The 26,822-nt window shown below is 43.5% G+C and overlaps 1 protein-coding gene across 2 annotated transcripts in view; it reads left to right on the top strand.

The window, feature by feature from the left end:
- Positions 1–26,822, top strand: part of Galnt7 (polypeptide N-acetylgalactosaminyltransferase 7) — a 123,191-nt gene that overhangs the window by 93,442 nt on the left and 2,927 nt on the right. Inside the window, exons 3-11 of one of the 2 annotated variants that reach the window (XM_041673672.1) lie at positions 2,211–2,377; positions 7,857–7,987; positions 8,247–8,326; positions 10,393–10,575; positions 13,177–13,294; positions 14,863–14,985; positions 18,565–18,783; positions 22,447–22,545; positions 23,196–23,324. In XM_041673672.1, the coding sequence (XP_041529606.1) occupies positions 2,211–2,377; positions 7,857–7,987; positions 8,247–8,326; positions 10,393–10,575; positions 13,177–13,294; positions 14,863–14,985; positions 18,565–18,783; positions 22,447–22,545; positions 23,196–23,324 (1,249 nt within the window). Of the gene's footprint in view, positions 1–2,210; positions 2,378–7,856; positions 7,988–8,246; positions 8,327–10,069; positions 10,253–10,392; positions 10,576–13,176; positions 13,295–14,862; positions 14,986–18,564; positions 18,784–22,446; positions 22,546–23,195; positions 23,325–26,822 lie in introns of both variants that reach the window. The other variant, XM_041673673.1, reaches the window with a different exon arrangement.

Below are 26,822 nucleotides of genomic sequence, written 5' to 3'. Positions count from 1 at the left end.
CTGGTTTTAATCTGTTTTGTGTGGCTACAGCAGACCTCACGGTGAGAATATAAAGAAATGCAACTTCTCAAAATTCTGAGGGCTGAGAAGCTTTCAGACTGAGGGACAGGCATCGGCATGGATCTCCTTCATCTAATCGCGGGGAAAGGCTTAAGAGCAGAATTGTTCCTGTGTAAATGGGTGAGAGGAAGCAATAGGGGGCGCTAAACTTATGGCTTTGAGAAACCCACTGTAATGGTAATGAACACATGCCTTTACTCACTCACAAGGCTCCACCTCCCAACACTAAATGTGAGAGCATTGAGGGCTCAGGTTTGCAACACTTGAGCTTTGGGGACACATTCCAACCACAGAAAATCATGCTGCAGTGGCCTGGCGACTTTGGCAGCCATTGTGACTAGTGGCTCCTTCCACGCCACCCTTACCCTGGTAGCATCTCCACCTTGGTCCTCACTGGATCCTCTGAGCCCTGCTTGTCGTCTAGAGCCAAACTCTGGCTTCAAGCTTCCATGCTGTAGATTCTCTGTACACTCTGTCACCACCTACCACTCTGATACCCAGCAAACAGCAAGCTGTGCCCTCTTAGCTACTTCCTCTGCTCCCTACTGAAGTCCTGTGGAAATGCCTGACCCTTGGGCGTCAATCGAGAGCCAGGAGAGGCTGTAAGGAGAGGTGGAATAGCGATGAACCTTTCTTGGCCTAAATACACTTCTGTTGTTAGAGTTCTGCACTGCAGACACTCCACACTGAGCTGTCTCTTGTAGCTTGGAATGAAACTGAGGTCGCACAAGCCTGTTCCTTCATCTGCTAGTTTTGATGCTGCTGTGGTTTAGTTTGAGACAGGATCTCACTCTGTAGCTCAGTCTGTCCTAGAACTCACCATGTCGCTGAAGTGGCCCTTGACTTGATCCTGCCTCCACCTCTGGGGCAGATTTCCTTACAGGCGTGAGCCACCATACTGGCTGTCATCTGCTTTTGTTACATTCTATCCTCTTGTTTTGTTTTTTTTCCAGATTTTTCCACCGCTTCATACTAGGAGATCTTCTGCTTCCTTTTTTTCTGGAAGGGGAAGGACTCCTCTTCCACAGAATATGGGCCATCACGACGCCAAGGCTTCTCAGAGTAGGCTAATGGGATGGACATAGAAAGAGAAGAAAACACATCCAAGTGGCTTTCAAAGCCACCCTCCCCAACCATGAAGCAGCTCTCTATGTTAGCTGCTGGGAACACAGCACTGAATGTCCTTAATGGGTTAAGGTCCTGAGCATCTAGAAGGACAGATTCCTAGATAAGGACATAGAGCCAAGTGAGATGCCATCAATAAGAAAATGATTAATCCCGTTATGGAACAGCTCGTGCTGTGGAATATAGACAGTAATGGTGTAAAGCCATGTCAATATACCCATACTCTGTCCTCTAGCTGGGTTCCAGGAATTTAACCAGGTTTGCTCAGCAAGTATCTTTACCCTCTGGTCTGTCCCACAGGCCCAGGCCCAAGATCTACCCTTTCCAACTTCTGTATCTTGAACAGTTACCCTGGAAGAACTTGAGGCTCAACTTTGGCACCCCCATTCGGATGTGCTCATCAAGTCTTCCCTGACTCTGGTATCTTCCTTAGACCCTGCTCTGAGATCCTTTAGGAAAAGGCTTCCAACAGCTTTATTCCTGCTATCACTGTTTCAAACATTCTTTTCGTAGAATAACCAAAGATCCATCTTTCGTCAGTCCAGTAGGTCCAGATGATGTTAGAGCTGTACTCATTATCACTAGTAAATTTTCCAAAGACTCCCATGTGTTCCTGGTTAGCCTGCTTCATTTTTTTTCTGAATATTTCTTACTGTCATATTAGACAACAGGGTAAATCTCTGGCACTCACAGCTCAAGTTTCAGAATGGACTATAAAGTGTTCTCTGTGTCATAGAAAACAAGCTGACAGCTGTAATAGTATCTTTAGCATTCTCAGCATTGATTCATAAACTATCTCCTTTATCTCACAGTGTGCTGTAACCAAGGAGCTTTACCTAAGAGTAACTTTAAACAACCGCTTCTCTCTTTGATCTTATGTTTCTGCTGAGATCCAACGCTCTTCATACTGTTCCTTAGATAAGTCAATAGGATTTAATCCAATCAGAAAAATTCAATCACAGAGATTTGAAGCCAAGTGTTATAGATTCCCTTTAACTATATATGATGCAATTTTCCTTTTCCAGATGCAAGTATTGGCATTACGATGAGAACCTGCTCACGTCAAGTGTTGTCATTGTCTTCCACAATGAAGGATGGTCAACCCTCATGAGAACAGTCCACAGTGTGATCAAAAGGACACCAAGGAAGTATTTAGCAGAAATTGTGTTAATTGATGATTTCAGCAATAAAGGTAATAATAATGGCTATAGGCTTGACATCTTAACTTTAAAATTGTGGCTAGAAAGTAAGTTAATCATAAGTAATTGTTAAAATGGTACATCAACATAATTAAGTTTTAAAAATGTTGGGAGTCTACTCTTCTGTTACTGTGTTCTCACTGTGCCAAGCACTGTATATGGATGATTTTGTCTAATCCTAACAGCAACCTTTCCAGTATTATAATTATCTCTATTTTATGCAGGAGGCTCACGTGACTTGCCAGCAGTCACAGGTGTAGTCATTAACTGCTGGATCCAAATCCTTGAGTTCAAGACTGTCATTAAGCATCATCTGATGTGGTTCCGATTCTGTGGGACTTGGATTTCACAAATTGGCTCATAGGAATCACTTACTGACAGACTGAACAGCAGGGTCATGTGTATTTTGCAATGCCACCCCAAGTTCCAGCCTTGGCTTTGGAGCTGAAATCCACGTACCCATCTCCCAGTCTTCACTTTACACTTGACCAGTGATGCAAAAACACTGAATTTGACATGAAGATAGGGGTGGGTTAGTCTCTTTCCTTGTCACTGTGGCAGAATACCCGACAAAGGCAACTGAAGGAGAAAAGGGCTCTTTTGACCCACTGTTGGAGGGTGCATTGAGTCCTTGGTGAGAAAAAGGAGGGAGATTGATGTTGGTGTTCAGCTCATATTCTCCTTCTCTCCAGTCAAGGACCCAAGTCCATGGGATGCTGCCTCCAGCATCCAGAGCTGGATCCCACCAGGCTCCCCCATTAACCATCACACTGTTATACCAGGCTACTTCTTAAATACAGAACACATCTTCTGCCACTCATTTTATTGTATAGTTGATTTAAAATAGTAAACAAAAATAAGCTATGAAGTTTTTTTAACCTTTTTTATTTATTCTTTGTGTCTTTCATATCATGCATCTCCATTCCATTCACTTCCCCATCCCTTTGTATCTGCCCTCAGCTGTTGCAACTCCCTCTGCTGCCCAAAAATAAAAGAAAATAAAATTTAAGAGAAAATAAAAGAAAAACCAGTCTCCTCATGGAAGCTGTAGTGTGACACAGTGAATCACGTGATAAACCCCCTTACCCACACATCATTACTTGCAAGTGATCATTGCACAGAGTTATTGGTCTGGTTTGAGGCCCCTGGTTTCTGCTACACCATCGGTGCTGAGCTGGAACTCCTCTGGGCTATCCTGCTGTTGCCCTGTATTGTGGAGATCCTGTAGCTTTTGGTCTGTAGATCCCATGTAGGTTTTTTTGTTTTGTTTTGAGAGGGGAGACAGAGAGAGAGAGAGAGACAGAGAGAGAGAGAGACAGAGAGAGAGAGACAGAGAGAGAGAGAATTGTGGGAGACCCAAGCTAGCCTTGAACCCTTCATGTAGCTAAGGATAGCCTTCCTACCTCCACCTCCCAAGCCCTGTCATCACAGGCTGCACCTGGCTTGCCCTTCATTCTTTTAAAGGAGACGGTTACAGTATATAGGCAAGTGTTGGGCCATCTTGTTTCAGCTTGGCAAGAGAGTGGTCAAGCGGTGATTTTCTAGAGAAGTGAACTTTTAAAGTTCATTGTGAATTTCTTTTAATACATTATTGTAAGTTAAATATGTATTCCTAATTACAGAAATGTGGAAACAGTACTGTGGCCCAGGTCCTAAGTCAACATGCAAATGAAAATGAATGTTGCCTCTTCAATGCAAATCTGCGTGTTTATTTATTTTTGCTTGTCACCAAACAGTTGAAGTGTTTGGAACTGACTGAAGCACTCAGTTACTCAGTAAGAGCGGGTTGCTTGCGCTCTGACAAACACGTTACAAGGTTTTCTGCATAAGGCGTGACCACCAAATCTGCCGTGAGGTTAGGGTGGAAGGTAGGACGTGAGTACCGTGACAACACCTTCCAGAATGGCTTTATACAGCTCCCTACATTGAGCTTCCTCCAGGGCGCAGTTCAAAACACTCCCAGTCTACGTGAACTTTCGCTGCTTCTCCAAGGACAGGACTAGAATCGTGATGTGCTCACATATAATGGCACCAGGAAAAAGGAAAATTAAGATCTCTTTCCTTCTCTCACTTCTTTGCAGCTGATAACTTTTTTCAACTCATCATTTTTCATGACTACCCTGGGTGTAGAGATTTAAATGTTTTGGCTAAATTCAATATATTTAACTTAGCTGTCTTGTCTTGGTTGCAGTTTCCTATGATAGAAATGCTTTTATCAAAATATTTCTTTCTGCAAGACAAACCTTTGAAAATCTACTGTAAAGGCTAGAGATGGATCACTGCCATCTCCAATCCTACAGTTGATCCTACACCCTCCTCTGAGAGCCTCCAGGGACACAGAAACAAACATACAGTTATTTTTAAGTGTATAAAAAAAAGTCCAAATCTACAAAACTACTTTCTGAAATCTCCTGCCTTGGTACTGATGATAGGAACTTTATTATTAATATATAATCAGCATTATAAAAAGAATACATACTTTACCATCCTAAAATAACTTTTTGGCCCCCAAAAGAACAGGGGACCCTAAAGCTTGCAGTGTTTGCACATCTGATTTCCCTCTTGCTGTCAGTGTGTCTGTCTGTCCACACTCTGCACTTCTGTCTCCACTCAGACAGGATCTACTTTCCTGACAGTAGGTGGAAACTTTTAGACTCTCCTGGAACCAGAGTCCAGAAGGTCTAATTAGTGTTCCCGATCTCAAGACAGCATTAAAATCTTTTGCTACTAACTTCAGGGAAATTGTAGTATTTGGTTCATTGGGCCCAAATAAAAATTTGCTTTGTACTTTGCCCCAATAAAATATAAACCTTGAAGTTATAACTTTTATTTTGGAGACAAAATAATAGAAAACCCCTAAAAGGATCTAACTACTTTGCATAACCTACTAGGCTTCTGGCAAAGACAGTGTTCTCTCTTAGCACTTTAAATAGAGCTGGCTTCTCCCACGCGTGTGTGCGTCTTCAGATGAGGCTATGGTGGCTTCAGATGGAACAGCCCCAGTCACTTAGAGGTCTGCGGTGACCCAGGCTTTCTCCACCTTGCCTTACAGTCCAGCAGCCGAGGGTTTTCCCTGTCCTACCGGGTCTCATTCAGGGCATCCCTGCCCCTGCTTCTCTGCTGATGCACCTGCTCAGTGGTCTCCGATGTGCACTGCCCACAAAGAGGTAGAAAGAGGAGCCAATGGTGGAACACAGTGGACCAACTCTTAAGACTTCTGCTCACAAGTGACCCACGGTCTTTCTGCACAAGCCCAGGCCACGGACAGTCACAAACCCAGCCTGACATACGTGGTTTGCAGGGAGGCAATATTCCCCCTAGAAAGTGACAATGGGTATTTTGAGGACTAAATAAATACAGTCTACCACTGTGTGAGGTCACTAAGAAGCCATTTGTTTTGACTGAGAGGCTAAATCTGAAAACACAGGTCACTCACTTTTGTACATTAAGATGTATTTAAGGTATGTTTTTTAATAACATGCCCCAAAGAAATACCCAATGGAATTAAGAAAAACTTTAGAAATAATAATGTAGGACTGTACCAAACTTTGAAATAAAAAGGCAAGACTTCTTTTACAAAGAAACAACTGATTTTGAAAGGGAAAATTGCTGGTGGTGGTGGCACATGCCTTAAATCTCAGCACACAGGAGACAGAGACCAGCCTGGTCTACAGAGAGAAAGTTGTAGGACAGCCAGTGCTACACCGAGAAACCTTGTTGAAAAATAAAAAAGCAAAAACAAAAGGGAAAATCACCAAATATTTTAGCAGGAAAATATAACTAAGCATGAGAATTTTATTTGTAAGATTTGTTAAAAGTTGGTGCCAAAGTGTGTGTCTGTGTCTGTGTATGTGTGTCTGTGTGTGTGTGTGTGTCTGTGTGTGTGTGTGTGTGTGTGTGTGTGTGAGAGAGAGAGAGAGAGAGAGAGAGAGAGAGAGAGAGAGAGGTCTTAATCCTGAAAACCCATAGGTGTGTATCTTGTTAGTAACAACCTCCCTGGTACAGTTACACACATCTACAGTAGTCGTGCTTCAGAGGCAGAGGCAGGGGATCAAGAGTTCAAGCCTAGGAGCAAGAGAGAGGTTAAGAGCACTGGCTGCACTTCCAGAGGACCACAGTGTGACTCCAGGAACCACATAGTCAGAACCATTTGTAATTCCAGTCCCAATGATAAGATGCTGGCTTCTGGCCACCTCCATGAAGCAGACACACAAGTGGTGCACAGGCATCTGTGCATTTTTCAGTGCATACAGTTTTAAAACAATGTTTTAAGAGTTCAGGTCCAGGCGGGTGGTGGTGGTGCATGCGTTTAATCCCAGCACTCAGGAGGCAGAGGCAGGTGGATCTCTGGGAGTTTGAGGCTATCCTGGTCCACAGAGGAAGTTCCAGGACAGCCAGGAATGTTATGTAGTCCAGCCTCAGGTAAATGGTAAATTTGAGGCCAGCCTTGGCAATATGACACTCTATCTGGAAACAACAGAAACATTTTAAAAGCTTCCTAAACAAGCAAACTATTAAATAGATGGTCTAACATATCCATTTTACCACCAGCTCATATCTAGATGCAACAACTCTTTGGTGGTTTTTGTACTGATGAGAGCCAGATTTTTAACAATTTTAGGACAATTTCTATATCTTTGGGAAGCGTCTCAGCGGGATCGGGATTCTAGCTGGTGAGCCAGTTTCCTGGACTTGTGGTGATAAACAAAAGCTGTTATTTTCCAATGGGAAGCCAAGGTGTAAACTTTGCCAATTGTGCCTGGTTTTCACAGCATAGAATTTACTCTCCTAAATTACAAACATGTATGCATATGTGTATGTAATTATAATCATTATAATTTAATTATACACATACCGGTAATGCTAAGCTGTAGACAGAAATGGGTCTTTTGATTGTTCCAGGCTAACTTGGTGGCTAGCCTTCATCACAGCAGGACTACAGTTTTCAGTACCTGTTATGGTTGGGGAACGATGGCCCAGAAACAAACTGTTAAGCGACCTGTGCCCCGTGGAGACTCCAGGAAGTCACATGACATTATCAGTCGATTCTGTATCTTCAGAGATCCTGAACCACAGCTTCTTTCAGCTGCAAAATATTGCATATTCTTTTCTTTATAATTTTTAAATCTGACGTTTTCTAAGTTTTAATATTTATTCAAACTTCACAGGGATGCTTGATAAATTTCATAATACCCACTCTTCTGTAGCTTACAATTTAGCTTGTAACACATTTTACCTTCCGTCTTCCTTTTGTGTGATGGCAGAGGGCTGAACGCAAGGCCTCATGAACGCTTCGCACACGGCCTACAGTCGACCGACACCTCCAGCCCTTACGTTCCGTCTTAATAGATTTAGCAGATGGTCTGATCCATATAAGATCAGTTGGCACATCTGTAGCCACTCTTTGTTTCTCAGGAGAGAAAAATAAAGTTTCTGTGTAAGAGTCTATAATGGGTTTTTTTTAATTCATAGAACACTTAAAAGAAAAATTGGATGACTACATAAAGCTGTGGAACGGCCTTGTGAAGGTGTTTCGAAATGAGAGAAGAGAAGGCTTAATTCAGGCTCGAAGCATTGGCGCACAGAAGGCTAAGCTTGGACAGGTAGGAAGGGTGTTCTGTTTACAGGGTCAGCACTTCCTTGTTGGTATCTGAAAAGTTAGGTACGCTTTGAATTGTCCTTCAGTTTTGTTTTGCTTTGCTTTGTTTTAATTTAAATGAGAATTGCGGGTTTGAACAGATAATTGACGTGGCAAAATTGACTAAAATGCTAATTTATATTAGCGCCTAATTGTAATTTGTGTGTGATATGTGATGTACCGTCTGTGAGGAGTATTCTTTCACCCTGCCTCTTTTCTTTAAGGTTTTGATATACCTTGATGCCCACTGTGAGGTGGCAGTTAACTGGTATGCTCCACTTGTAGCTCCCATATCTAAGGACAGGTAACATCACCTTGCTTTTTTTTTCTTTCCTAGTTAAAAAGTAAACCTTGTCCTAGAAGGACAAACACTATTCTCTCTGTCACCCCCCATTCCATCGAGTTTGCCAGCTGTTGTGTGAGATGTGTTTTCCTTGAGCTGTTTGCTTCCTGGGTGGAGCTAGCTTTGGACTGTTCTAATGTAGCCAGCGTGTATTTGGAAAAAGCTAGGTGTCCCCTGGCAAAGTTGTCTTGGCGCTCTGGTGAGACTTTCTCGCAGAGTGATACCAATTGCTCCCTCTATGCTGGGTAAATGCTCTGAAGACTTGAAGAAGCATGCCTTGGAATTAACCCTTTGGATTTCTTGTGACCTTTTCAATGATCACATTAGATATGGGCCACCTGTAACTCAGGTCAAGCCTCCGGGGTCCTATGAAAGCTTCCAGGGTTGGAAACAGATAACTGTGGCAAACAGTCCTCGCCATTAGTGTAAAGAAATCTCTAAAATCCCAAAAGAGAATTTCAGTCCTTAGTTCCCAAACCTTGGTTGCTTCCTGTCCAGAATTCTATTTCAGAATCCAGGCGAATGCAACATATTCTTGTGACAGTTGGCAGACTTTCTCCTCAGATTTCAGGGGAAGGCCCATCGTAAACACCACACGCACTGTCTGGCTTTATCTCCACAGCAGCCCTGTGACAGAGATGATTTGCAACACTATGCAAAACCAGCACCAAGCCTAGGAAAAATGAATTTGCCACAAATCTGATATTTAATGAACTGTCAGACTGATCTCTGTGCTTCTCTGCATTCCAACGTTTATTCTAAACTGTGAAAAGAACGTGGCGAGAGGAAAGATAGCTACCGGGGAAGCCAGCCCCTGTCTCCAGGGCAATGTGGAAGTCCTCCCAGCACCAAGGAAGTGGCTTTTCCACAGCTTCCAGTGGGAACTCTGTGTGTCACACAGTGGCCCTCCTCTGAGGTCATGCTCAGGAGAGAAGGAAGCTCTCTTAGAATCCACTTCCCTCGTAGCAAGGCTCTGAGTCCCACAGATCTGTGATCTCCGTGCTCAGCCCTTTCTGATACGGTGAACAGGGTCCCAGTCATTGTAGTAACAGCTCCGCTAGCATTTCACGAAACCCAAATGCAAGGGATTTATCTTTCCTTGTCTCCTGCAAACCTTAGTTCATTCCTGACCCACCTCAACAGGTACTACAGGCTTTTTTTTTTTTTAAGTGAAATAAAATACAGAGCGTGAGGTTTTAGTTTGGGTAAGGTAGTTGTTCTGCTTTGTAGTAAAAGGAGGGAAGAAATTTAAGTAAAAACACACAAGGATGTGTTCATAATAACCACCTCTGGAGGAGTAACGCAAAGTTGAAGCTGTTACAGATGTGTTTTTGGTGGCTGCGCCTACACAAAACCTTGGAGATGTTTCTAATGGAGGACACCAAGAGAAAATAACAGCAGAAAACTCTCGTAAAGACCACAGAATCTGTAAGATAGCTGCCTGTAACACCAAGTACAAAGGAGAAAGCAGTTAGCAGGCTCAGTGGCGCGGCTCTTTGCCCAGGGTTTCTTGGGAAAAACTCCCCTTCTATTCTCCCCTCTAGCCTCGACTCTCCCAAGACCTTATTTTAGTCTCCGCCCCCATTAGACTGTAGTCACCCAGTGCAAATGAAACCGAGTACCAAAGAAGCCCACGTAGTTAGCATGCTGAACTAGTCAGTTTGGGGTTCTTAAATGCGTTTTCATTTTCTGTAAATGTTTCAGAGCTACATGTACTGTGCCTCTAATAGATTACATAGACGGGAATGATTATTCCATTGAACCACAGCAAGGTGGGGATGAAGATGGTTTTGCCAGAGGGGCCTGGGACTGGAGTATGCTATGGAAACGTATTCCACTAAGCCACAAGGAAAAGGCCAAAAGAAAACATAAAACTGAACCTTATCGGTAAAGACTATTACTTTATTTTTCTATGTTGACTGTTTACCTAAGTCCTTTTTTTTTTTCCTTCCCTATGACCTCGTATAAACATATGGGTCCATACATACGTTTCCATTTGATCTTGCCGCATCATCAATACAACACAGAACCATTTGCACTGTGCCGATTATAGATGTCATAAATGGCAACACATATGCAATTGTACCCCAAGGGGGTGGTGATGAAGATGGGTATGCCCGCGGAGCATGGGATTGGAGTATGCTCTGGAAACGGGTGCCTCTGACCTCTCGCGAGAAGAGACTGAGAAAGACAAAAACTGAACCATATCGGTAATCACTAAATCACTTACCTCCCTCCTTTTCTCTGGTTGCTGCTAACCCATTAACCTCTCGCCACGCTGAAAACCCCGCTGTAAGAACTGGAGCTGTCGTCTCAGATCCTGACAGCCCTTGGCTCCTTGCAGCTTCAAGGCTTCGAATTCACATTGGCTCCTGTAACAGCTTTTACCCTAAGTGCAAGCCCCACTAATGTGAATTATACGCTTTCATTGGGGAAAAAGTATTGCGAAAGGCGTTAGTAATTTGAAGCATAGCAGGAAAGAAGGAAACAGCCTTTTGCTGCTGTCCTAGGAGACCAAACGGCAGAGTGTATTCTATAAATTCATATGCCAACTGCTGGCAACTCAAGGCTTGCGGCTTGCACCTTGGAGTCTTGGATGCAGTATTGACAGCACACTAGCCGGAGACTTTGCGGTTCTCCCTTTTGTTGTATATGCTAAAGCGCTGATACTAATTTTGTATCTGTTAAATGTGAATACGAATACATGGCATTAGAAAACGTATAGAATCCTTTGTTGCTTTGTTCTCAAAAGAATGCTTGAATAAAAGAAAGCTCGATCCCCAAATCGGCTTTTGTCCCTTCGTGTGGTTCTTCAAATAGAACGATTGTTCCTTTTAATCTTTTAATTGGAACATTTTACAGTCTTTCAAAAATGACCCCCAAATGAAATGTTAGTGTGACCATGTCCATTGTTTGTTTACTGTTTGTTTCTTGATTGTTTGATTAATTTATTTGATCCCGCAGTTCTGCTTGCATTCTCTTTCTCCCTGTCTCCCTGCTCATGTCAGAGTTCATTTGGGGACATGCTTCCGTGTGGTGGATTTGGGCGTGTTGTGATCAGGACACTGAATGGCAAACATGAGGAAATTACAGGACATCCCGCTTTCACGGGACATCTTCCAAATTTTCCATTCAGAAACTTAGGGTTCAGAGCAATCCAGGAATCTGTTGCTGACCTGCTTAAGCCCACAGATCGCCTAGGAGGAAAAGAAAGGGTTCACTGCCTACCTTGGCTTGTCCAGCAGTTCCATAAAGGCGGGTTTTTAAAGGAAACCAGGAAGGTCTAAGTGGGCTCTGTTTAGTTATCTCACTGGTGAGCGTGTTAAAGCTGCATCTTCAAATATGTACTGAGGTGCATGGGAATGTATTTGAAGAGCAAACAGGTAGAACCATAATGAAATAATGTTGAATGGTAGCTACATAAATATGACATGAATGTGTAACCAGAATGTTCTACTTAGTGATTTCGGCAGCATGTTTTAAGAAGAGCATAAGAGAACAGGACTTGATGTGATTTCCTGTCAGGACTAAAAATATTAGCCCAGCTCTGTCTGTTCAGCATATGCTTGGTGGCTGCTTACTATGCACCAGCCTCTATTGCAGAGGGGAGTGACCTTTAAAAAATAGGTTCTCTTGCTGGACGTGGTGACACCTGCTGTTAATCCCAGATCAGGAAGGCAGAGACAGGTGCGTCTCTCTTAGCTCAAGGTTAGCCTGGTCTACATAGAAAGATTTAGGCCTCCGGGCAGTGGTGGCGCACGCCTTTAATCCCAGCACTCGGGAGGCAGAGGCAGGCGGATCTCTGTGAGTTCGAGGCCAGCCTGGTCTACAAGAGCTAGTTCCGGGATCGGCACCAAAGCTACAGAGAAACCCTGTCTCGAAAAACCAAAAAAAAAAAAAAAAGAAAGATTTAGGCCAAGCAAAACTATAGAGTGAGGCCCCACCTCAGAAAAATTAATGTATAAATAATTAAAATGAGTTCTTGCGGGATTTCTGCTATGGTGAGTGGTGCGCAGATTATACACACAGCTTTTCAAGGTGGAGCAGTGGGGCTTGGTGAGAGACAAACATTAGTGTGAGTGAGGAATAAGGAACTGTAACAGTACCGAGTTGTACCCAGCTCTCTAAAGCTGAAGAATCATAGTGCCTTCATTATTGTTTAGTGGTTAGGAGGAATGCCCAGAACGCCGTGAAATTAGTCTGCTGTCATTTCTCCAGTAGTGGAAGTGACGTGAAAAGTCATAGACTGGGTTTTCTCTTTCTCCTAGAATGCACTGAACTTAAGGTCTGTGCAAGAAGCCCAGGGGACGCTCTGTGCTCTCCCCTCTTGCTGTAGTGAGAGTCCATGCCGGCTCCTCCCCTATGGCATTCTGCGCTCTGTTTGCAAACTCGGTGAACCCTCCTGTTCCCGGGTGACTTACACCATTATGGCAGACTACATCATGGTGTATAGTTCCGTTCCTCCTAGAAGGACTCACAAATCACTGAAGGAGTAGTTAGTAGAAAGTGTCAGGATTCCCTGTATTTCGGGAGATAAAGAGAAATTCTTACCTTAATTACGAAGAAATGTTTACTCAACAAAAGAGCCAAGGCACCCTCTAGTGGCGAAACCAACACAGTGCTCTAAAGAAGTATTTCAGAAGTTTTGGTAAATTCATGCCGAGAGCAAATTCTTTTATGAAAGATTGACAGTTTCCTTATGTTTGGCCATCTGTCTTGCCTCTTCTGTGCATTCTTACGCTGTCCTCCCAAAGGTGAAGGGATCCTGGGGCTTTGTTTCTACAGTTACTGCATGTAGTGTCTTTCCTTAGGTCTCCAGCTATGGCTGGTGGATTATTTGCCATTGAAAGAGAATTCTTCTTCGAACTCGGTCTCTATGATCCTGGTCTCCAGATCTGGGGTGGTGAAAACTTTGAAATCTCATACAAGGTAACATTTCACTCAAACAAATGCTGTTTTCTAACTAGTTTTTTTGGGGGTGGGGGGTTGTTTGTTTGAGGGGGGCATGTCTGTGTCTATGTAGCTCTGACTGTTCTAGAACTCGATATGTAGACCATAAACTCATAAAGATCCATCTGCTTTTACATGCTAAGTACTGGGACTAAAGGCATGCGCCCTCACACCCTGCCTCATGTTTACTAACTAGTTACCCAATTTTTATGACTTTCAAATAAAGCTAGAGTTTTGTTTTTTTTTTTAAAAAAAGTGTATATAATGAATTTCTCTAAACTATTGAGAATGCCTCAATAAAGCATAACTCTTAGGATAATAAAGTAAAATGATTCGTTGTCTACCGACATCAGCCCAGAATTCCGGCCAACAAGCTTCAGAAATGGAAATAGCATCTCTCCTGCTCACTGGCTGCTTGTTCGTTGGAGCCTTGGTTAATAGTAGCCCTTTGGAGGGCTGCGTGTTGGCTGTCTACTAACCCAGCATCCTTGGCCGCTGTAGGACATGGTGATAGAAGACAGGGTAATCACATAGTGACTGACAGCCTCCTGCTGGCAATGGAGGGGTCCTGCTCGGGGCAAATCTGCCTCAGTCCCGCCCTACTTTCAGAGATCGGGAGGGGGAAAAGATTACGTTGATCAGATAGATATCCAATGCTTCTTGCCTTAAATAGTCTGAGTTTTGTATTGTGAGGGTTAGAGTGGGGACAACTAATCCTTGCTATCAAAAAAAAACTTATAGATTAGAAATATTTGTAAATTCATAATATTGTAAATCTAGAAAAAGGCAGAGGCATTCAGTTGGTTGAAGAAAATGCCACCATGATGGAGGTAGAATTTGAGGTAGAAATCAGATGCGTGATTTCACTAAGCAGAGAGAAACAGAGGCTGAGACGAGTAGGCCTCCTAGGTGTGGAGGATGAGGGTAGACACAGGATGTGAATGGGAAGAGCGCTTTAGCAAGGGCAGAAGCAGGCCAGCGGAATCAAGAAGCCTGTTTCAGAAAGACACTCAAGATAAAGTGAGCAAGCACAATTAGAACTGTACTGAACATTCCTTAACGCTGAGTTAAGACATTCCCACTGCCTTGTTCAATAAGCCAGTGGCAACCAGCAAGAGGGTAGCATGACCCAAAGCTGCAGTAATCTCTTGCTATAAATAAGGATAGAGTTAAGTAGAGAAGAGTTGGAGGTGATGAAGCCAGTTAGGAGGTTATTACAGTATTCACCCAAGTAGGAAACAGATTAGCATCAGAAACGACAGGTGATATTAAGGATGAAGGATTTATGCTACTTTGGAAGGTTATATTGAGGAACGGCTCCTGGATCTACATGTACATAGAAGAGAATTCATTAATTGTAACTTATTATATACATTACCGCTGCCTTCCTTGTTATTACATGTGTTTCTAAAGTAATTGTTTTAGAATTCGGTTAGCTTAGAGCCCAATATGTCTCATTTCAAATTTACATTTACAGAACACATGTCCGTTTATTTTTTTTTTTTACGTGTCTAACCACTTTCACAATATACACTTTTTCTTGATAGATCTGGCAGTGTGGTGGTAAATTACTCTTCGTCCCTTGTTCTCGTGTTGGACACATCTACCGGCTTGAGGGCTGGCAAGGAAATCCTCCACCCCTATATGTTGGGTCTTCTCCAACTCTCAAGGTGAGGTTTTGTTCTTGTTCTTGTTGTTAAAAGGAGAGAGGGAAGAGAACTAAAATTCTGACCAAGTCACTCTCAGATCATTGGCTGGGGTAAATCTCCGCAATCACGTTGGCTCTTCACCGTAAGCCAAGACTAGACTTGACTCCTGAACGATCTTACCATTCTTTACTGTTATTCAGTTTAGCCCTGTTCCTTTTCATTTGTGTTTTGACAAATAAAGAACAAGTGTATTTATGATGTATGACAATATTTGATATGCATACATTGTGGAATGCTTGAAGCCTAATTAGTTTATATACTTCATGACATGCTGGGCTTTAATCAGTGTTTTTTACTAATTGTTGTAACTCATGTACAGAGATCACCACGACTTGCTTTTCCTATGGTAGGGAGTTTGTGTCTTTGGCCCAAATACCTCCCCAGTCTTCCCCCTTCCCAGCCTCTGGTAACTGCCATTCCACTGTTTCTATACACTGGTTTCTTTCACATCCTACCTGTGAGTGGGGGCACCCATTTCTCTTTCTGTGCCTAGTTTGTCTATCTCATTTACCATAAGGTCCTGTGTGTTGTTGCAAATGACAGAATTTTCTTTTTTTAAAGATTGGGCATTCTATTGTGCATATCACATTTTCTTTATTTATATACCAGCTGGCAGACTCTTAGGATGATTCCAGATACTAATCATTCTGCACAGAGATTCGGGCATCTCACTGGTAGACCAAGTCAACATCCTTCTATTCATAGACAACATAGCACTGGGTCACGGAGGTTTTTTTTTTTTTTCTCTCTCTCTCTCTCTCTAATTGTATTTATTATTTATTTTTCTTTTATATGCATTGATGTTTTTTGCCATGGGTGTCAGGTCCCCTGGAACTGAAGTTACAGGCAGTTATGAGCTACCATGTGGGTGCTGGGGATTGATCCTAGGTCCTCTGGAAGAGCAGTCAGTGCTCTTAACCACGGAGCCATCTCTCCAGCCCCCTATTTTCATTTCAGTGAAGGAGCCTCCATCCTGATTTCCATGACTGTAATAGTTTGTATTCCTGCCAACAGTTTGGAAGGATTCCCTTGCACCTGTATCCCCACAGACACACTTCCCTTTTATCTCTAGACCGTCGCTGTCCTAGCAGATATGAAGTGACGCTGCCCTCTGGCTTTCACGTGCATCCCTTGCGCGGTTTAGTGACACTGCATTCTGGCATGTACCCAGCAGCCGTTTGTCCGCTTTTGAAAAATGTGTGTTGGGTGGTTTGCCCGATTTAAAAATCAGGTTATTTGTACCCGTACTCCTGAGTTGCTTTGTATTTTCCTACATCGTAGCGATCAGCTCCTCAGCGGGGGTGTGGTTCGCAGGCCCATTCTCTTCTGCAGGCGTGCTCCTTGTGTGCAGCGCTGCGGTTCTTAGCTCTCCCTTATCTCACTGGTGTAGTTTTGGTTTCCTCGCATGTGCAAAATACGGCAGAAAACTTTCCCTACATTTTTTTCCTAAGAACTTTTTATGGGGGAGGGGGGATCTCACTTTTAAGGCTTTAATCTATTTTGGGTTGCTTTTCATGTGTCCTTGAAAAGAAGGTCTAATTTTACTCTTTTGCGGGAAGTTAGCCAGAGCTTCCTCAATGCTAGTATTGATGGAGACTGTCTTTTTCCCTGCTGTGCGTCCTTGGCACCTTAGGTGAAAATCAGTTGTGTGTGCCTGAATTTATCTCTGGGCTCCCAGCGTCTGTTTCTGTTTTTATTGTTTTTGTTACCATTCTTTGTAGTACATTTTGAAATCAGGTAGTGTAATGCCCCTGGATCTATTCTTTTTGATCAATATTACATTGACTGTTATAACCGACTCTTTGCTGGTACCATATGAATTTTAGGGTTGATTTTTTTCCCTTTCTCTCTTCTGTTTTCATTCATCTGTTTTAGTGGAGGTGGGGGGCACAGGGGCCGTATGGTGACATGAGGAGGCTGGAAGTCAGCTTGTGAGACTCGGTTCTCTCCTTCCACTATGTGGATTCCACCAAGTTCATTCCAGAGACCAGACTTGGGTCCTCAGGGCATGGAGGCAAGCGCCTCTCCCCACTGAGTCATCTCACCAGCCTTGAATCTTTCAGTATCCATGAAAATTATAATTGGTATTTTGTAGATCACTTTGGGGAGTGTGGTGCTACCCAAACAAACAAACAAAAATCTAGTATTCTTGAGGAGCCTCTGATATTTGATATTAGCTCTTCCCATCCACGAGCATGGGATGCTTCCACGCTTTGTCTTTTTTAGATGACTTTCAGTATCTTTAGCTTCCATCGTTAAATTTATTACTAACGATTTTTCTCTGTTTATTTGGTATGATGACCTGTTCCCGCTTTAATAACTATCTTTTAGCCTAGAAATCAATTTAATCTGAACACTAAATATGCCTACTCTTGATATAAAACAAAGGCCAATAACTGGTCAACAAACCATACCCAGCCTCCTGGGGCCTCGCCACAGCTGTCACTTTATAGTAGGCCTGAAGAATTGCTGTGGACAAAAAACAGATTCCCTGCATCCGTGTGTGGTGTGCATGTATGTGTGTCTGCATGTTCACATGTGTGAGGTGTACCTGGGCCCAACACTGACACTGGGAGTCTCCTGCATGGTTTTCCACCTTCACTGAGGCAGGGTCTCCCAATTGAACCTAGAACGTGCCTGTACAGCTGGTCTTAACTAGCCAGCTCACTCCAGGGATCTCTATCTTGTCTTCCTCGAAAGTGCTAGAATTACAGGAAGGCTGCCACTCCCATTTGGCATTTGCACGGGTTCTCGAGATCCGAACTCTTGTCTTCATGCTGGAGTGGCAAGTGCTTTATCTACTGAACCATCTCCCCAGCCTGTTACACCCTCCTCTATGGAGAAATTGCTACCGCGTGATGTAGAAGTTCGAGGGGATTGGGGAGAGTAAACACCCTTCCAGTCATTCATTCGTGCAAGGATTCACTAATTCTGTCAAGCTCTGCGGGTTAAATTTTTGTCGGTAATGAGAGTGTCAATTTATCTTATTGGTCACTAGCTGTTTTTCCTCCTTGTGAACCACCTGTGGAAGATGTACAGTTAATTTGAGGTCACAGTGGAATGATTCTGTTATAGTCATGAAAAGATTAACAGAGTGAGCTGTAGAGCACTTCTTTGTAATGATGGTTTCTAAAAGGGATTTTCCCCACATATGTCAGTACCATGGTTCTAATAGAAAGGAAAAGAGATGAGAAGGAACACCACTGGCCACCCAGGCTCTCAGAAACCCTCTCTGGGCTTCACTTTCTTCATCTGCTCTCAGAATAAATTGCATTATCTTAGAATTTATGATCTTCCAGCTCAGGGATGTCTGATTTCATGTATCTCACTTTTTAAATGAATATACATGAGTGGCATTTCTATACTTGGAAAATGACATATTAGGTTATTAGATCCCTTCTTTTCATTGTTTAGGAAGTATCAGGCCCTCTCTAGGTGAGTTCACCATATTTTGGGTTATTCTGCACATGTAAGGTAGGCTGCTTATGCCGTTACAGTTATTTCTACATCTCAAACCGCCTGTGGTTTTTCTTTTCGCAGAATTACGTTCGAGTTGTCGAAGTTTGGTGGGATGAATACAAAGACTACTTCTATGCCAGCCGTCCCGAGTCGAAGGCACTGCCGTATGGGGATATATCGGAGCTCAAGAAGTTCCGGGAGGACCACAACTGCAAGAGTTTCAAATGGTTCATGGAGGAAATAGCCTATGACATCACCGCCCACTATCCTCTGCCGCCCAAAAATGTTGAGTGGGGAGAAGTAAGTATCAGCCAATACTTAGATATCAGAATGTGTATATTTGGACTCGGTGTCTGAAAGAAGGCAGAGAAAAAGGGAAAGGTGCTCATGGAAGCAGAGAATGCGTGCAGAAATGTTTGACTAGATACCGTTTGGTAGTATACACTACCCTTCTACCAAACCATCAGAGCTGCCCTGACCACGAAGCCACCCTGCCCCCTCCCAGCCATTATGCTCGTGGCTGGGGGTGAGACACTCCCGTCTCCGGCACCCACCATGTCCCTGTCTTGGCCGCTTCCAGTGTCACTGCTGCTCTCATCCTGAGAATCATTTCTCTCGTCTCCATTTCATCAGAGCCACTCGGGTCTGCTGTCCCCTGGGTCTTCACAGCACCCCACATCCGCCCACCCTCCACACAGTCCAGTTCTGGGCCTACACCTCCCTGGGCCCCAGTAGGCTACTGCAGAGACCAGTGCAGCGCGATTCACATAGCACTCATCAGATGAACTGGGCAGCGGGAATAAAGGAAAGCAAAGGCCTTGATCTCGATGGCCATTCCCAATTCTTCCAACTTGCCTCTGTGACATGGTTTCTGGTTGTACTCACACATGCACAGCGCATGCCATCAGCTTCCAGGATTGTGTGTCTTTGTTAATGTGCACATTCAGTGAACATTGACCGAGGGCCTGGCGTGTGCCAATCATTCGTCTGGGCAAAATCAGACAAGCCCCCTTTCTTCAAAATCTTGTATGCTGGTGGGGGTGGGGAGAGAGCCCAGAGCCACTGAGGGAAGCAGAGAGCATGACGAGATGACAGTGAGTACAAAGGAAGCTAGCATGAGGCGCCATCTTGAGGGAGCTTCCTGAGGCTGTGACATTTAACCTGAAGTCAGGATGATGGGGACGAAAGCCATGAAAGAAAGAGCGCTACAAACAAAGAAAAGGGTGAAGTCAAAGTTAGGAAATTGCTTCAGTTCTCTTTCTATTGCTGGACTATGGCAACTCGTCAAAGAGGATTTGTTTGGGCTTATGGTTCTAAGCGCTGCGAGTCCATCAAAACGAGCAGGGATATCAACGAGTTTGACGGCTGGAGTAGCAAGTTGACAGCTCGCATCTTGAACTGTGAGCTCAAAGCAGAGAGAGCTGGAAATGGAGAGTCATCTCTCGAAGCCCACCTCCAGTGACATACTTCCTCTGAAGCCTCTCTAAACAGTGCCACCCCCTGGGGACAGAGCGCTCATATGTGAGCCTCTGGGGAGCATGCCCATTCAAACCACCACAAAAATCCATTGTCCATTTGAGAAACAGACTAGAAGAAATGGGGTGAGGTGGAATGGCAGACATGGGACATGGGGAGGCTCTCACCCTGAAGATGGAGAAAGGCCCATGGAGGATTTAAAACAGAAGGGCCGTGAGATTTGGTTTATGTTTTAGTTTGAATTGCCTGCTGGGAGCGTTTAGAATAGAAGTCAGGAGGGGAAGGGCAGTTCTAGTGAAACTGATGGTGGCTTAGACAAAGGTGGCAAGAGTCAGGTGGAGCGCATGGGACACATTTGAGGGGCACACTTACAGGCGTAGGGACATCACAGGGAAGGCTAATGTGTGAAAGATGAGGGCTGGGACGGTGTAGCTCTGTTTGATTAGAGGCGGCTGCGATTGTGAGCCCAGGAGACAGTGAGTGTGGAGGTGTTGAGGAACAGCACTCTGCCTGCTGGAGGTGGTGTGCACACAGGATCCCTTCTAGACTGCCAGGTTCAGTGGTCAGCTGCTGCTCATTGACAGTCTTAGCCTGAAACCCAAAAAAGAGGCCTCTCTGGCGGTGAATATCTGGAGGCCATTGGTCTGTAGCTTGAGGACACCGCAGCCCTACAGGGAGAAATACAGGCCGTTCGTAAGTCTGCATTGTTCTGAGTTTTGGAAGGAAAAGGGGACACACAGAGGCCACGAAACTACTGCCTGTGTGTTACTTGTTTGGATGCCATTTTCTTTTTTCTGTGCTCTTATTTCATCTTCCCTGTTACAGCAAACTAGCTAGTAACCCACTAGTAAATAGTGAATTGGGGGAGTCTAGACCAGAGTTAGTTACATTTTAATCTCCCAAGAGCCCTTTGTGTGGAAGGAAGGAATTCTCCTTTGACCTTATCCAATCGGCTGGCTTTAAACACATCTTTATACAAATGACTATTAGATTACGTCATCAACTCAACCCTCCCTCCCAGAGCCTAGATAAATACATTCCGCCATCCTCATGATGTCTTTACTTGAATATCATTTTGAACTCATCTCAATACATGAATTTGAAATTGAACTCCTTTCTCTCTCTCTCTCTAGCCCATCTTGTTTCATTGCTCGTACCAAACCCTGAGTAGTCCTCTTTGAGTCTTTTTCTCGAATTTTCATCGGTTTCAGAACCCAGCCCTTCCTTTCCTTGATTGACTGAGTCTCCATCACCTCTCAGCAAAACTAACTCGCTCTTACCACAGCCGCTTCTAAACACAGCAAGCAATCAGTGTAGCTTAGGGAGTCCAAGTCAAGTCTAATCACCTCTCCTCAAAGACACCCACAGTGGCGCCCAGTTGCTGGGGTGAAGGCACAGCCCTTTCTGGCGGCCGCGAGACCCTCATTCCTCTCTCGCCTCACCCGCTCCTGCTTGTCTCACTCTGCTTCAGCCCCACTGCCCCACATCACACCTACTGCTCACCATCCCTCTGCCCACAGTGCCTTCCTGAGGACATCTGCATCCATGACTAACGCAGACCTCTTTCAAGTTTATCCACCCATGTCCGTGATGAGCTCTCCCCTGGAGCACTTTCAACTCCCTAGCCCCTTTCTCCCTACACACCCCCATGGCCTGCATTATTTACTAACATGGCAGATATCATATTTGTCCATCACATGTTTCGCTTCTTTTCTACCTTGTCTTTTGCTGTAAACTGTGAGTTTCAGTACACTGTGAGTTTACTGAAACAGCTGTATTTATTTTGTTTGTTTACATATCAGAGACTGTAGCATGCCCACCACGTGGTAGATACCTGCCTAGTATTCCATGGATGAATCAACACATGCATGCAGGAATGAGAGGATTAATGCGGGATTTTCCCCTCCTTTTACCGCTTCTCTTCTAAATACATCTTCAGAGGAATTTCTCCAATTCCATTGCATTCACTCATCAGCTGAACATTCCAGAGAAAACCCCTATTTAGAAGACTCCGCCGGGAAGTCTGAGCTTACCCCAGGCAGTAGAGGCTGCTCCATCTGCACATTCGTCTCTTCTGCGGACCATCACACCCCGTTGTCCCCTATATTTTGATGGTCCTGAGGACCATGACTTGCTCATCTTCATATGTTCAAAAGCTCTAATCCTTCACAAATTGATGCAATTTTCCTTAGGGTATCTTGTACTTTGTTTCTTCGTTGTATTTTCTAGCACATGGTAGGCTAGTGCCCTTAAGTGGAGTGAGCTCATTCAATATTGGCCTTAGCCCATGATTTCAAAGATGATGATGGTGACGATGATGATGATGGCGATGCTAAAACATACTTAAAGGATGGTGACACCTGGGACAGCCTGGCACCGCAGCCGTGAACTCTCCGTGAATTGTGCAGTGCCCTTGAGAATCTTTTACTCTGGTCCTAGTTTATTACAAACCAGACTGTTTCCTGTATGTTCTCTTCGTACCCTTAGATCCGAGGCTTTGAGACTGCGTACTGTATTGACAGCATGGGGAAGACAAATGGAGGCTTTGTTGAACTAGGACCCTGCCACAGGATGGGCGGGAACCAGGTAAGTCTCCATCTCTCGGGATTGGTGAGCCCTGAGAGCCAGCAGACTTGATCACAGACGGAGAGGGTTTGTTTAGTTTGGTTTTTTCCTTTTGTCTTGAGAAATCAGAAACATTAAGCGAAGTCTGACTGCTAAAGCGTTTTCTTTAAATAGGGAATATTGTCAGTGTTGATTTTCACATGAGAATATAGAAATGTCTGCACAGAATTAATGATATGTGGAACACACATTAATCAGGACTAAGTAAGCCCAACCTCTGCGGTTTCACAAGTGTAGTTAGTAAGCCACACTTTTTCTTAATAAGCCGGGGTGCTGCTGCCAGTTCCATATATTTTATGCATGGCTTCCTTTTATAGATATTTTTCATGTGTCCAATCTCAGCTGTGAAACACTATTAGGTCTACTTCTGATTTTTAATTTTCTTATTGTTGATACATGGTAAATGTGAGATAATTACCCATTCTGTGGATTAGAGGTAAAGAACAAAGAGTGTAAATAAAGTGTTAAGAGAGGTCTTCAGCAATTTCAAAATGAGTGGAGCTCTTGTCTGTGGTACAAAAATCATACAACAGTGAGTTATAGGAGCTAAGTTTTCTGTGAAACATATATTGGCAGGAAAGTTATCTCTGTTTTATTTGTTTGTTCAATAGCTTTTCCGAATCAATGAAGCAAATCAGCTCATGCAGTACGACCAGTGTTTGACAAAAGGACCCGATGGCTCCAAAGTCATGATTACACACTGCAACCTGAATGAATTTAAGGAATGGCAGTACTTGAAGGTATGCTGTGTGCCAGCTCCTGGGATAATGTCTGCTGTCCCGTTGTCAGGAACACTTAGCTTGTAGAATTTAGAAGGAGGAATTTTGAAGACGACATGTTCATGTCCGTGACTTGGGTGTCCTGCCTTAGGTTTTGGTGCAGGTTTGCCTGGGCTCTCGGTGAGTCACTGGTCTATAATGAGCCGTCACTTCTGTTCCCTGGAGCAGGGTTGTCACGCAGTGAGTCCACTGTGACAGGCATGGAGAATTTTAGAAGCTCAAGGATGCGGGTGTTGCTGGAGGCAGTTCCCACCACTGTTTTCAGATCTAAATCCAATGAGTCGTTCACTAAAATATCAGCAGTGTTCTTAGACCTTTAAAAAAGAAAGGGGTTGACTCCTCGTGCTATCCAGCAGGTGGCAGTGCAGACAGGCAAATAAGAGTTGGACACAGACCCTTCTGGCTTCCTCAGCCTTCCCTGCTAACTGCAAACAGGAGGAGTTGCTTGTTCTAGTCACATGGTTTCATTGGCCTGGTTTATTCACGTGACCCTGCTGGCCCTCAGCCTGCTTTTCTGTCTCAGCTGTGCCTAGTTAAAGCATTCTGGCAAGACTCAAACATATTAATGGATTAATGTATAATCTTTTTTTCCTTTTGATTGAAAATAGGTTCCCCCACATACACATAGTATATATTAATTACAGTTTCCCCTTCCTCTGTTCCTCCCAGCTCTTCCCCACTGTCCCTCCCAAGCAGATCCACTCCCTTTCTGTCTTTCATTAGAAAACAAACAGGCTTCCAAGGGATGATAATAAAATATAACAGCAACAAAAGAGAGGCCCTATCATATCGAAGTGTGACAAGACCTAAAGAAGGGCAAGAACCCAAGAGAAGGTGCAGGAGTCACTTGTCCACACACTCAGGGATGGATAGTTTTTTCAAAGTGTACGTTTGCATGAGTCAAGTTCTTGTTTTATGAACTACAACATTGGCAAAGCCTTTTCAGACTGAAAGGACCCAGAGCAGCCCTCAGCTCAGTCATCTAACATTTGCTCTCCCTCCTGTTGTGCAGGCATATTCCTCACGCAGTAATGTCTAGGCACCATCTTTCATGGATAATTACTAAGCATGCCTGGTGCTGGATTTTATTGTATTTATTGTTCTTACTTGTATAGTGTGTGGGATATATGTGAGGAGAGGGGCACCCACAAACATGCTGTACAGGTCAGAGGACAACTCTGGAATTGGTTTCTCTTGCCACCTTTAAGTGGGGCTCAGGGATCAAACTCAGGTCTTGAAGCTTTGAAACAAAGCCAGCTCAGCTCACAAGGGCCGAATCTTTTGTGTTTTTTTTTTTTTTATAACAGGTTGGAAAGGACAACTTGTTATTAACAAGATTAATAAATCCTGACAAACAGTGTTTATTTTCACAAGTAAAAATGAAGAGTAAATGGTAGAGACTGTGGGAATGGTAATTTTTAAACTATAAAGGAGTCTAGCAGACCAAATACCATCAAGAAGTCATGAGTAGTTTTCTGGAGGCTGAGGCAGAAGGATTGTGAGTTCAAGGCCAGGCTGGACTAAATGAGGCCTTGCCCCAAAAGAATGGAAATCAGCTGGGGATAGAACCCAGAAGTACAACATAATGATGAATTAACCCTTCAGTACCTATCCCAAATTAAAGAAAAAGGAATCTATGTGTTTTCAATATTCTTAAAGACACGCTTCTGCACCACTCCACTGGGGCCCAGTGATGTGACAGACTGGCATTGTGAGCACGTGGAAAATACCTAAAGCTAGCCGGGTGGTGGTGGCGCACGCCTTTAATCCCAGCACTTGGGAGGCAGAGGCAGGCGGATCTCTGTGAGTTCGAGGCCAGCCTGGTCTACAAGAGCTAGTTCCAGGACAGGCTCCAAAACCACAGAGAAACCCTGTCTCGAAAAAGCAAAAACAAAAACAAAAACAAAAAAACAAAAACAACATCTAAAGCACGTTTTCTGTAATGTGGAGGGGAAAACATACAGTTAAAAAGAAGCCAAATGCTATCAGGAAGGGAAAAACGAGAATGTAGTTTTTGATGTTTTCATAGAAAAAGACTAAAACAAAGATCCAGCATGGAGACATGCAGAAGAAACTGAGAACTGCTTTAAGGTTACTCCTAATTTGAAGGGGCTTTTTTTTTTTTTTGAAATAGCCATAGGAAACAGTCGATACTTTTAGGAAAATTATTCATAAAGGACTGCAAAAAATAAATAGGTCGACGATAAGATCGGCTTGAACAGAATTCTCAAACTTTCTGGCTTCTGCATCCCCCCACCCCCCTAGGCTTAAGGATTATTGAAACTCACTCAGTACTGTTGGGCTAGCCTGTAATCCCAACCTTGAGGCAGAGGTAGGAAAGTTGTAATTTGAAATAAGCCTATACTACAATATTGAGAACCTGTTTCTTTTCTTTTTTTCTGTTGGCTATGAGAATTATTTTTCTTTTATTTTACATCCCAACTGAAGTTTCCTCTCCCACTTCTAACAATAGAAAGATACTAATATTCTCCACAGGGGGCTTCCATATAGGTTATTACTAAAAATATTTGTGAAATTTGAAATTAAATAATATATAACTTTTTTATGTTTCATATTATGCTAAAATAATACTAAATACTATTCAGTAAGTTATGAAGCTCTCCCAAATGCTGACATGTTCCATTGCATTAAATGCAAAAAAAAAAAATCAGAAAAATAAGGCTTGTTCCTTTAGAGAAGTCTAAATTTTGTCAAGTAAACTAGAACAAACACTGTCAAGTATTTTTTTCATTTGTTGTTGTTGTTCTGATAGTTACAGACATCCAAGTTTGAATAATCACAGTTTGTTGAATTGAGTAAAAATGGCAGGGTATGAAAAAGTGGGTAGTTACTCCTTTCTTGTTGTGTGCCTTTCTCAAGATGTCACTGTGCTCTTCTGTGGGGAGCTCTTGATGCACAGTTTCTGTTTCCTCTCAGTGGTTTTTAAAGGATACATGAGGCGGGCTGGAGAGATGGCTCAGAGGTTAAGAGCATTGCCTGCTCTTCCAAAAGGTCCTGAGTTCAATTCCCAGCAACCACATGTGCTCACAACCATCTATAATGAAATCTGGTGCCCTCTTCTGGCCTGCAGGCATACATGCAGACAGAATATTGTTTACATAATAAATAAATATTTTTTTAAAAAAAGGATACATGAGGGTCAGGTTATAACTAAAAATTAATAAGCTTTGACAGGCAGCGGTGGCACACGCCTTTAATCCTAGCACTTGAGAGGCAGAGGCAGGCGAATCTCTGTGAGTCTGAGATCTTCCTGTTTTACAGAACAAGTTCAGGGGCAGCCAAGGGCTATACTAAGAAACAGCCTCGAGCCCCCTCCTCCCCAAACCTTCTTTGTGGGTGTCCTTACGGGAAGTGTGGTAGGTTTGAGCTGAGTCCATGGCGGTGACGGGTAGGACTGTTGGCAATTTGTCACACACCACTGCTTGATGACGCTGGGAC

This window comes from Microtus oregoni, unplaced genomic scaffold (assembly GCF_018167655.1).
Source record: "Microtus oregoni isolate MIOR12 unplaced genomic scaffold, Mior012 000024F_ref0000369, whole genome shotgun sequence".
NCBI lineage: Eukaryota > Metazoa > Chordata > Mammalia > Rodentia > Cricetidae > Microtus > Microtus oregoni.
The sequence above is the reverse complement of the archived record's forward strand: the minus strand, read 5'-3'. Positions and strand labels throughout refer to the sequence as shown.